Here is an 11,151-nt window from a genome sequence, read left to right as displayed (position 1 = left end):
GAGGGGCACTGGAGGAAGGGGAGAGGAGGGCGGGAGGGCTGGAGGATGGGAGAGATGGAGAGGGGAGGAGGAGGAGGATGGGAGAGATGGAGAGGGGAGGAGGAGGATGGGAAGGATGGAGAGGGGAGGAAGAGGAGGGGAGAGATGGAGAGGGGAGGAGGAGGATGGAAGGGTTGGAGAGGGGAGGAAGAAGATGGGAAGGCAAGGACAGGACAGCTGGAGAAGCAGGAAGAGGATGGGAAGGATGGAGAGGGGAGGAAGAGAATGGGAGAGGAGAGGAAGAGGATGGAAAGGATGGAGAGGGGAGGAAGAGGAGGGGAGGAAGAGGATGGAAGGGCTGGAGAGGGGAGGAAGAGGATGGGAGAGTGGGAATGGGGAAGAAGAGGATGGGAGGGTTGGAGAGGGGAGGAAGAGGATGGGAGAGTGGGAATGGGGAAGAAGAGGATGGGAGAGCTGGAATGGGGAAGAGGATGGGAGGGTTGGAGAAGGGGAGGAAGAGGATGGGAGGGCTGCAAGGAATGGGGTTCAGGATGTGGGAATGGGGGATTTGGGATGGGGGAATGGGGGATCTGGATTTGGGAATGGGGGATCTGACTTTGGGAATGGGGTTCAGGATGTGGGAATGGGGTTTGGGATGTGGGAATGGGGGAGCTGGGTGTGGGAATGGGGGATTTGGGATGGGGGAATGGGGATCTGGATTTGGGAATGGGGGATCTGACTTTGGGAATGGGGTTCAGGATGTGGGAATGGGGGATTTGGGATGGGGGAATGGGGATCTGGATTTGGGAATGGGGTTCAGGATGTGGGAATGGGGGATTTGGGATGGGGGAATGGGGGATCTGGATTTGGGAATGGGGGATCTGACTTTGGGAATGGGGTTCAGGATGTGGGAATGGGGTTTGGGATGTGGGAATGGGGGAGCTGGGTGTGGGAATGGGGGATTTGGGATGGGGGAATGGGGATCTGGATTTGGGAATGGGGGATCTGACTTTGGGAATGGGGTTCAGGATGTGGGAATGGGGGATTTGGGATGGGGGAATGGGGATCTGGATTTGGGAATGGGGGATCTGACTTTGGGAATGGGGTTCAGGATGTGGGAATGGGGGATTTGGGATGGGGGAATGGGGGATCTGGATTTGGGAATGGGGGATCTGACTTTGGGAATGGGGTTCAGGATGTGGGAATGGGGTTTGGGATGTGGGAATGGGGGAGCTGGGTGTGGGAATGGGGGATTTGGGATGGGGGAATGGGGATCTGGATTTGGGAATGGGGGATCTGACTTTGGGAATGGGGTTCAGGATGTGGGAATGGGGGATTTGGGATGGGGGAATGGGGATCTGGATTTGGGAATGGGGTTCAGGATGTGGGAATGGGGGATTTGGGATGGGGGAATGGGGGATCTGGATTTGGGAATGGGGGATCTGACTTTGGGAATGGGGTTCAGGATGTGGGAATGGGGTTTGGGATGTGGGAATGGGGGAGCTGGGTGTGGGAATGGGGGATTTGGGATGGGGGAATGGGGATCTGGATTTGGGAATGGGGGATCTGACTTTGGGAATGGGGTTCAGGATGTGGGAATGGGGGATTTGGGATGGGGGAATGGGGATCTGGATTTGGGAATGGGGTTCAGGATGTGGGAATGGGGGATTTGGGATGGGGGAATGGGGGATCTGGATTTGGGAATGGGGGATCTGACTTTGGGAATGGGGTTCAGGATGTGGGAATGGGGTTTGGGATGTGGGAATGGGGGAGCTGGGTGTGGGAATGGGGGATTTGGGATGGGGGAATGGGGATCTGGATTTGGGAATGGGGGATCTGACTTTGGGAATGGGGTTCAGGATGTGGGAATGGGGGATTTGGGATGGGGGAATGGGGATCTGGATTTGGGAATGGGGGATCTGACTTTGGGAATGGGGTTCAGGATGTGGGAATGGGGGATTTGGGATGGGGGAATGGGGGATCTGGATTTGGGAATGGGGGATCTGACTTTGGGAATGGGGTTCAGGATGTGGGAATGGGGTTTGGGATGTGGGAATGGGGGAGCTGGGTGTGGGAATGGGGGATTTGGGATGGGGGAATGGGGATCTGGATTTGGGAATGGGGGATCTGACTTTGGGAATGGGGTTCAGGATGTGGGAATGGGGGATTTGGGATGGGGGAATGGGGATCTGGATTTGGGAATGGGGTTCAGGATGTGGGAATGGGGGATTTGGGATGGGGGAATGGGGGATCTGGATTTGGGAATGGGGGATCTGACTTTGGGAATGGGGTTCAGGATGTGGGAATGGGGTTTGGGATGTGGGAATGGGGGAGCTGGGTGTGGGAATGGGGGATTTGGGATGGGGGAATGGGGATCTGGATTTGGGAATGGGGGATCTGACTTTGGGAATGGGGTTCAGGATGTGGGAATGGGGGATTTGGGATGGGGGAATGGGGATCTGGATTTGGGAATGGGGTTCAGGATGTGGGAATGGGGGATTTGGGATGGGGGAATGGGGGATCTGGATTTGGGAATGGGGGATCTGACTTTGGGAATGGGGTTCAGGATGTGGGAATGGGGTTTGGGATGTGGGAATGGGGGAGCTGGGTGTGGGAATGGGGGATTTGGGATGGGGGAATGGGGATCTGGATTTGGGAATGGGGGATCTGACTTTGGGAATGGGGTTCAGGATGTGGGAATGGGGGATTTGGGATGGGGGAATGGGGATCTGGATTTGGGAATGGGGGATCTGACTTTGGGAATGGGGTTCAGGATGTGGGAATGGGGGATTTGGGATGGGGGAATGGGGGATCTGGATTTGGGAATGGGGGATCTGACTTTGGGAATGGGGTTCAGGATGTGGGAATGGGGTTTGGGATGTGGGAATGGGGGAGCTGGGTGTGGGAATGGGGGATTTGGGATGGGGGAATGGGGATCTGGATTTGGGAATGGGGGATCTGACTTTGGGAATGGGGTTCAGGATGTGGGAATGGGGGATTTGGGATGGGGGAATGGGGATCTGGATTTGGGAATGGGGTTCAGGATGTGGGAATGGGGGATTTGGGATGGGGGAATGGGGGATCTGGATTTGGGAATGGGGGATCTGACTTTGGGAATGGGGTTCAGGATGTGGGAATGGGGTTTGGGATGTGGGAATGGGGGAGCTGGGTGTGGGAATGGGGGATTTGGGATGGGGGAATGGGGATCTGGATTTGGGAATGGGGGATCTGACTTTGGGAATGGGGTTCAGGATGTGGGAATGGGGGATTTGGGATGGGGGAATGGGGATCTGGATTTGGGAATGGGGTTCAGGATGTGGGAATGGGGGATTTGGGATGGGGGAATGGGGGATCTGGATTTGGGAATGGGGGATCTGACTTTGGGAATGGGGTTCAGGATGTGGGAATGGGGTTTGGGATGTGGGAATGGGGGAGCTGGGTGTGGGAATGGGGGATTTGGGATGGGGGAATGGGGATCTGGATTTGGGAATGGGGGATCTGACTTTGGGAATGGGGTTCAGGATGTGGGAATGGGGGATTTGGGATGGGGGAATGGGGATCTGGATTTGGGAATGGGGGATCTGACTTTGGGAATGGGGTTCAGGATGTGGGAATGGGGGATTTGGGATGGGGGAATGGGGGATCTGGATTTGGGAATGGGGGATCTGACTTTGGGAATGGGGTTCAGGATGTGGGAATGGGGTTTGGGATGTGGGAATGGGGGAGCTGGGTGTGGGAATGGGGGATTTGGGATGGGGGAATGGGGATCTGGATTTGGGAATGGGGGATCTGACTTTGGGAATGGGGTTCAGGATGTGGGAATGGGGGATTTGGGATGGGGGAATGGGGATCTGGATTTGGGAATGGGGTTCAGGATGTGGGAATGGGGGATTTGGGATGGGGGAATGGGGGATCTGGATTTGGGAATGGGGGATCTGACTTTGGGAATGGGGTTCAGGATGTGGGAATGGGGTTTGGGATGTGGGAATGGGGGAGCTGGGTGTGGGAATGGGGGATTTGGGATGGGGGAATGGGGATCTGGATTTGGGAATGGGGGATCTGACTTTGGGAATGGGGTTCAGGATGTGGGAATGGGGGATTTGGGATGGGGGAATGGGGATCTGGATTTGGGAATGGGGTTCAGGATGTGGGAATGGGGGATTTGGGATGGGGGAATGGGGGATCTGGATTTGGGAATGGGGGATCTGACTTTGGGAATGGGGTTCAGGATGTGGGAATGGGGTTTGGGATGTGGGAATGGGGGAGCTGGGTGTGGGAATGGGGGATTTGGGATGGGGGAATGGGGATCTGGATTTGGGAATGGGGGATCTGACTTTGGGAATGGGGTTCAGGATGTGGGAATGGGGGATTTGGGATGGGGGAATGGGGATCTGGATTTGGGAATGGGGGATCTGACTTTGGGAATGGGGTTCAGGATGTGGGAATGGGGGATTTGGGATGGGGGAATGGGGGATCTGGATTTGGGAATGGGGGATCTGACTTTGGGAATGGGGTTCAGGATGTGGGAATGGGGTTTGGGATGTGGGAATGGGGGAGCTGGGTGTGGGAATGGGGGATTTGGGATGGGGGAATGGGGATCTGGATTTGGGAATGGGGTTCAGGATGTGGGAATGGGGGATTTGGGATGGGGGAATGGGGATCTGGATTTGGGAATGGGGGATCTGACTTTGGGAATGGGGTTCAGGATGTGGGAATGGGGTTTGGGATGTGGGAATGGGGGAGCTGGGTGTGGGAATGGGGGATTTGGGATGGGGGAATGGGGATCTGGATTTGGGAATGGGGGATCTGACTTTGGGAATGGGGTTCAGGATGTGGGAATGGGGGATTTGGGATGGGGGAATGGGGATCTGGATTTGGGAATGGGGGATCTGACTTTGGGAATGGGGTTCAGGATGTGGGAATGGGGTTTGGGATGTGGGAATGGGGGAGCTGGGTGTGGGAATGGGGGATTTGGGATGGGGGAATGGGGATCTGGATTTGGGAATGGGGGATCTGACTTTGGGAATGGGGTTCAGGATGTGGGAATGGGGGATTTGGGATGGGGGAATGGGGATCTGGATTTGGGAATGGGGGATCTGACTTTGGGAATGGGGTTCAGGATGTGGGAATGGGGGATTTGGGATGGGGGAATGGGGGATCTGGGATGGGGGAATGGGGATCTGGATTTGGGAATGGGGGATCTGACTTTGGGAATGGGGTTCAGGGTGTGGGAATGGGGTTTGGGATGTGGGAATGGGGAATCTGAGTGTGGGAATGGGGGATTTGGGATGGGGGAATGGGGGATCTGGGTGTCGGAATGGGGGATTTGGGATGGGGGAATGGGGGATCTGGATTTGGGAATGGGGTTTGGGATGTGGGAATGGGGGAGCTGGGTGTGGGAATGGGGGATTTGGGATGGGGGAATGGGGGATCAGGATGTGGGAATGGGGAATCAGGATGTGGGAATGGGGTTCTGAGTGTGGGAATGGGGGATCTGGGATGGGGGAATGGGGATCTGGATTTGGGAATGGGGTTCAGGATGTGGGAATGGGGGATTTGGGATGGGGGAATGGGGATCTGGATTTGGGAATGGGGGATCTGACTTTGGGAATGGGGTTCAGGATGTGGGAATGGGGGATTTGGGATGGGGGAATGGGGGATCAGGATGTGGGAATGGGGAATCAGGATGTGGGAATGGGGTTCTGAGTGTGGGAATGGGGGATCTGGGATGGGGGAATGGGGATCTGGATTTGGGAATGGGGTTCAGGATGTGGGAATGGGGGAATGGGGTTTGGGATTTGGGAATGGGGTTTGGGATTTGGGAATGGGGCTCTGGGTGTGGGAATGGGGATCTGGGTGTGGGAATGGAGGTCAGCGGGTTTTTGGGGATCACTACCCCAAAGCCTCCAGGGAGGAACAGGTATTTGGGGTGGGGGTCGCTGCCAGCCCTGGGGCAGGTTTCAGGGGTTTGGGGGTGCCTCAGGCGGTTTTTGTGGGGCCCCAGGGCATTTTAGGGGCGTCTCAGGGCATTTTAGGGGTGCCTCAGGGGGTTTTTGGGGTGGCTCAGGGGGTTTTGGGAGGTCTCAGTGGGTTGTTGGGGTGTCTCAGGGCATTTTAGGGGTGCCCCAGGTCATTTTAGGGGTGTCTCAGGGCATTTTAGGGATGCCTCAGGAGGTTTCGGGGTAGTTCAGGGGCTTTTTGGGGTGTCTCAGGGCATTTCAGGGGTGTCTCAGGGGGTTTTTGGGGTGCCTCAGGAGGTTTTGGGGTACCTCAGGGCATTTTAGGGCTGTCTCAGGGGGGTTTTGGTGTGCCCCAGGTCATTTTTGGGGTGTCTCAGGGGGTTTTTGGGATGTCTCAGGGTGTTTTTGGGGTGCCTCAGGGGGTTTTAGGGCTGCCTCAGGAGGTTTTGGGGTACTTCAGGGCGTTTTTGGGGTGCCCCAGGTCATTTTAGGGCTGTCTCAGGGGGGTTTTGGGGTGCCTCAGGGGGTTTTTGGGGTGTCTCAGGAGGTTTTGGGGTGCCTCAGGGGGTTTTAGGGGTGTCTCAGGGCATTTCAGGGGTGCCTCAGGGGGTTTTTGGGGTGTCTCAGGAGGTTTTGGGGTGCCTCAGGGGGTTTTAGGGGTGTCTCAGGGCATTTCAGGGGTGCCTCAGGGGGTTTTTGGGGTGTCTCAGGAGGTTTTGGGGTGCCTCAGGGGGTTTTAGGGGTGTCTCAGGGCATTTCAGGGGTGCCTCAGGGGGTTTTTGGGGTGTCTCAGGAGGTTTTGGGGTGCCTCAGGGGGTTTTAGGGGTGTCTCAGGGCATTTCAGGGGTGCCTCAGGGGGTTTTTGGGGTGTCTCAGGAGGTTTTGGGGTGCCTCAGGGGGTTTTAGGGGTGTCTCAGGGCATTTCAGGGGTGCCTCAGGGGGTTTTTGGGGTGTCTCAGGAGGTTTTGGGGTGCCTCAGGGGGTTTTAGGGGTGTCTCAGGGCATTTCAGGGGTGCCTCAGGGGGTTTTTGGGGTGTCTCAGGAGGTTTTGGGGTGCCTCAGGGGGTTTTAGGGGTGTCTCAGGGCATTTCAGGGGTGCCTCAGGGGGTTTTTGGGGTGTCTCAGGAGGTTTTGGGGTGCCTCAGGGGGTTTTAGGGGTGTCTCAGGGCATTTCAGGGGTGCCTCAGGGGGTTTTTGGGGTGTCTCAGGAGGTTTTGGGGTGCCTCAGGGGGTTTTAGGGGTGTCTCAGGGCATTTCAGGGGTGCCTCAGGGGGTTTTTGGGGTGTCTCAGGAGGTTTTGGGGTGCCTCAGGGGGTTTTAGGGGTGTCTCAGGGCATTTCAGGGGTGCCTCAGGGGGTTTTTGGGGTGTCTCAGGAGGTTTTGGGGTGCCTCAGGGGGTTTTAGGGGTGTCTCAGGGCATTTCAGGGGTGCCTCAGGGGGTTTTTGGGGTGTCTCAGGAGGTTTTGGGGTGCCTCAGGGGGTTTTAGGGGTGTCTCAGGGCATTTCAGGGGTGCCTCAGGGGGTTTTTGGGGTGTCTCAGGAGGTTTTGGGGTGCCTCAGGGGGTTTTAGGGGTGTCTCAGGGCATTTCAGGGGTGCCTCAGGGGGTTTTTGGGGTGTCTCAGGAGGTTTTGGGGTGCCTCAGGGGGTTTTAGGGGTGTCTCAGGGCATTTCAGGGGTGCCTCAGGGGGTTTTTGGGGTGTCTCAGGAGGTTTTGGGGTGCCTCAGGGGGTTTTAGGGGTGTCTCAGGGCATTTCAGGGGTGCCTCAGGGGGTTTTTGGGGTGTCTCAGGAGGTTTTGGGGTGCCTCAGGGGGTTTTAGGGGTGTCTCAGGGCATTTCAGGGGTGCCTCAGGGGGTTTTTGGGGTGTCTCAGGAGGTTTTGGGGTGCCTCAGGGGGTTTTAGGGGTGTCTCAGGGCATTTCAGGGGTGCCTCAGGGGGTTTTTGGGGTGTCTCAGGAGGTTTTGGGGTGCCTCAGGGGGTTTTAGGGGTGTCTCAGGGCATTTCAGGGGTGCCTCAGGGGGTTTTTGGGGTGTCTCAGGAGGTTTTGGGGTGCCTCAGGGGGTTTTAGGGGTGTCTCAGGGCATTTCAGGGGTGCCTCAGGGGGTTTTTGGGGTGTCTCAGGAGGTTTTGGGGTGCCTCAGGGGGTTTTAGGGGTGTCTCAGGGCATTTCAGGGGTGCCTCAGGGGGTTTTTGGGGTGTCTCAGGAGGTTTTGGGGTGCCTCAGGGGGTTTTAGGGGTGTCTCAGGGCATTTCAGGGGTGCCTCAGGGGGTTTTTGGGGTGTCTCAGGAGGTTTTGGGGTGCCTCAGGGGGTTTTAGGGGTGTCTCAGGGCATTTCAGGGGTGCCTCAGGGGGTTTTTGGGGTGTCTCAGGAGGTTTTGGGGTGCCTCAGGGGGTTTTAGGGGTGTCTCAGGGCATTTCAGGGGTGCCTCAGGGGGTTTTTGGGGTGTCTCAGGAGGTTTTGGGGTGCCTCAGGGGGTTTTAGGGGTGTCTCAGGGCATTTCAGGGGTGCCTCAGGGGGTTTTTGGGGTGTCTCAGGAGGTTTTGGGGTGCCTCAGGGGGTTTTAGGGGTGTCTCAGGGCATTTCAGGGGTGCCTCAGGGGGTTTTTGGGGTGTCTCAGGAGGTTTTGGGGTGCCTCAGGGGGTTTTAGGGGTGTCTCAGGGCATTTCAGGGGTGCCTCAGGGGGTTTTTGGGGTGTCTCAGGAGGTTTTGGGGTGCCTCAGGGGGTTTTAGGGGTGTCTCAGGGCATTTCAGGGGTGCCTCAGGGGGTTTTTGGGGTGTCTCAGGAGGTTTTGGGGTGCCTCAGGGGGTTTTAGGGGTGTCTCAGGGCATTTCAGGGGTGCCTCAGGGGGTTTTTGGGGTGTCTCAGGAGGTTTTGGGGTGCCTCAGGGGGTTTTAGGGGTGTCTCAGGGCATTTCAGGGGTGCCTCAGGGGGTTTTTGGGGTGTCTCAGGAGGTTTTGGGGTGCCTCAGGGGGTTTTAGGGGTGTCTCAGGGCATTTCAGGGGTGCCTCAGGGGGTTTTTGGGGTGTCTCAGGAGGTTTTGGGGTGCCTCAGGGGGTTTTAGGGGTGTCTCAGGGCATTTCAGGGGTGCCTCAGGGGGTTTTTGGGGTGTCTCAGGAGGTTTTGGGGTGCCTCAGGGGGTTTTAGGGGTGTCTCAGGGCATTTCAGGGGTGCCTCAGGGGGTTTTTGGGGTGTCTCAGGAGGTTTTGGGGTGCCTCAGGGGGTTTTAGGGGTGTCTCAGGGCATTTCAGGGGTGCCTCAGGGGGTTTTTGGGGTGTCTCAGGAGGTTTTGGGGTGCCTCAGGGGGTTTTAGGGGTGTCTCAGGGCATTTCAGGGGTGCCTCAGGGGGTTTTTGGGGTGTCTCAGGAGGTTTTGGGGTGCCTCAGGGGGTTTTAGGGGTGTCTCAGGGCATTTCAGGGGTGCCTCAGGGGGTTTTTGGGGTGTCTCAGGAGGTTTTGGGGTGCCTCAGGGGGTTTTAGGGGTGTCTCAGGGCATTTCAGGGGTGCCTCAGGGGGTTTTTGGGGTGTCTCAGGAGGTTTTGGGGTGCCTCAGGGGGTTTTAGGGGTGTCTCAGGGCATTTCAGGGGTGCCTCAGGGGGTTTTTGGGGTGTCTCAGGAGGTTTTGGGGTGCCTCAGGGGGTTTTAGGGGTGTCTCAGGGCATTTCAGGGGTGCCTCAGGGGGTTTTTGGGGTGTCTCAGGAGGTTTTGGGGTGCCTCAGGGGGTTTTAGGGGTGTCTCAGGGCATTTCAGGGGTGCCTCAGGGGGTTTTTGGGGTGTCTCAGGAGGTTTTGGGGTGCCTCAGGGGGTTTTAGGGGTGTCTCAGGGCATTTCAGGGGTGCCTCAGGGGGTTTTTGGGGTGTCTCAGGAGGTTTTGGGGTGCCTCAGGGGGTTTTAGGGGTGTCTCAGGGCATTTCAGGGGTGCCTCAGGGGGTTTTTGGGGTGTCTCAGGAGGTTTTGGGGTGCCTCAGGGGGTTTTAGGGGTGTCTCAGGGCATTTCAGGGGTGCCTCAGGGGGTTTTTGGGGTGTCTCAGGAGGTTTTGGGGTGCCTCGGGATGGGAACCATTGGGATGGGGAATGTGGGATGGGGACTGTGGGATGAGGATTTTGGGATGGGGACTGTGGGATAAGGATTGTGGGATGGGGAATGCGGGATGCGGATTTTGGGATGGGGAATGTGGGATGAGGATTGAGGGATGGGAACCTTGGGATGAGGAATGTGGGATGGGAACCTTGGGATGGGGAATGTGGGATGGGGACTGTGGCATGAGGATTTTGGGATGAGGATTTTGGGCTGGGAGCCGTGGGAAGGCTGGGCCCCTCACCTGTCCAGCAGCACCTCGATGGTGAGCTGCTTGTACCTGCAGGGACGGTCAAGGCCCATTTGGGATCACGAATGCCCCGAGCCCGCTCCCAGCCCGCTCCCAGCCCGCTCCCAGCGGGATGTCCCGGTAGGATACTGGGTGAAGGTGAGCGGGATCCCGATCTGGTAGTCCCGGATGGCGTTGAGGACCCGCAGGTCCTGGCACATGCGCACGAACCCCTCCGGGGGGAATTTATCCAGGAAGCACTTCCCGAAGGAAGCTGCCTGCGGGATCGGGGGAGAATCAGGTCACGGAGAGCTGGAGTTAATGGGATCGGGGTCCCCTTGGCCAGCCCGCTGCCCTTTTGGGATGAGCAGGACCCTCTGGTGTCCCTGCGCCAGATCTGGGGTCCCAGGCACCGGGGTTAATGGGATGAGAGTGCCTTTGGCTCTGTGGGACCCTCTGGTGTCCCTGCTCCAGGTTTGGGGTCCCAGGGGACTGGGATTCACAGGATTGGGATCCCCTTGGCTCTGTGGGACCCTCTGGTGTCCCTGCTCCAGGTTTGGGGTCCCAGGGGACTGGGATTCCCAGGATTGGGATCCCCCTGGCTCTGTAGGACCCTCCGGTGTCCCTGTGCCAGGTTTGGGGTCAGAGGGGACTGGGATTCCCAGGATTGGGGTCCCCTTGGGATCTGTGGGACCCTCTGGTGTCCCTGCTCCGGCTGTGGGGTCCCAGGGACCGGGGTTAATGGGGTTGGGGTCCCCCAGCTGCAGCGAGCCGTGGTGCTGGCCTGGCAGCTGCCTGGTGCTCGCGGGAAGCTGCCTGCGGGATCGGGGGAAAATCCCTCAGGAAAATCCTTTGGGAAAATCCTTCAGCTCCACCCTCCTTCCTCCCCTTCCTCCTCCTCCCACT

General features: G+C 57.8%; 1 protein-coding gene across 1 annotated transcript in view; it reads right to left on the bottom strand.

Moving 5' to 3' along the window:
• VPS16 (VPS16, CORVET/HOPS core subunit) overlaps positions 1-11,151 on the bottom strand; it is a 20,622-nt gene that overhangs the window by 389 nt on the left and 9,082 nt on the right. Inside the window, exons 14-16 of the mRNA XM_017742382.1 lie at positions 10,396-10,549; positions 10,261-10,296; positions 5,876-5,927 (exon numbers count right to left, since the gene is read on the bottom strand). Of these exons, the coding sequence (XP_017597871.1) occupies positions 5,876-5,927; positions 10,261-10,296; positions 10,396-10,549 (242 nt within the window). The remainder of the gene's footprint in view (positions 1-5,875; positions 5,928-10,260; positions 10,297-10,395; positions 10,550-11,151) is intronic.

This window comes from Corvus brachyrhynchos, unplaced genomic scaffold (genome assembly GCF_000691975.1).
Source record: "Corvus brachyrhynchos isolate BGI_N302 unplaced genomic scaffold, ASM69197v1 scaffold166, whole genome shotgun sequence".
NCBI classification, from domain to species: domain Eukaryota; kingdom Metazoa; phylum Chordata; class Aves; order Passeriformes; family Corvidae; genus Corvus; species Corvus brachyrhynchos.
The sequence above is the reverse complement of the archived record's forward strand: the minus strand, read 5'-3'. Positions and strand labels throughout refer to the sequence as shown.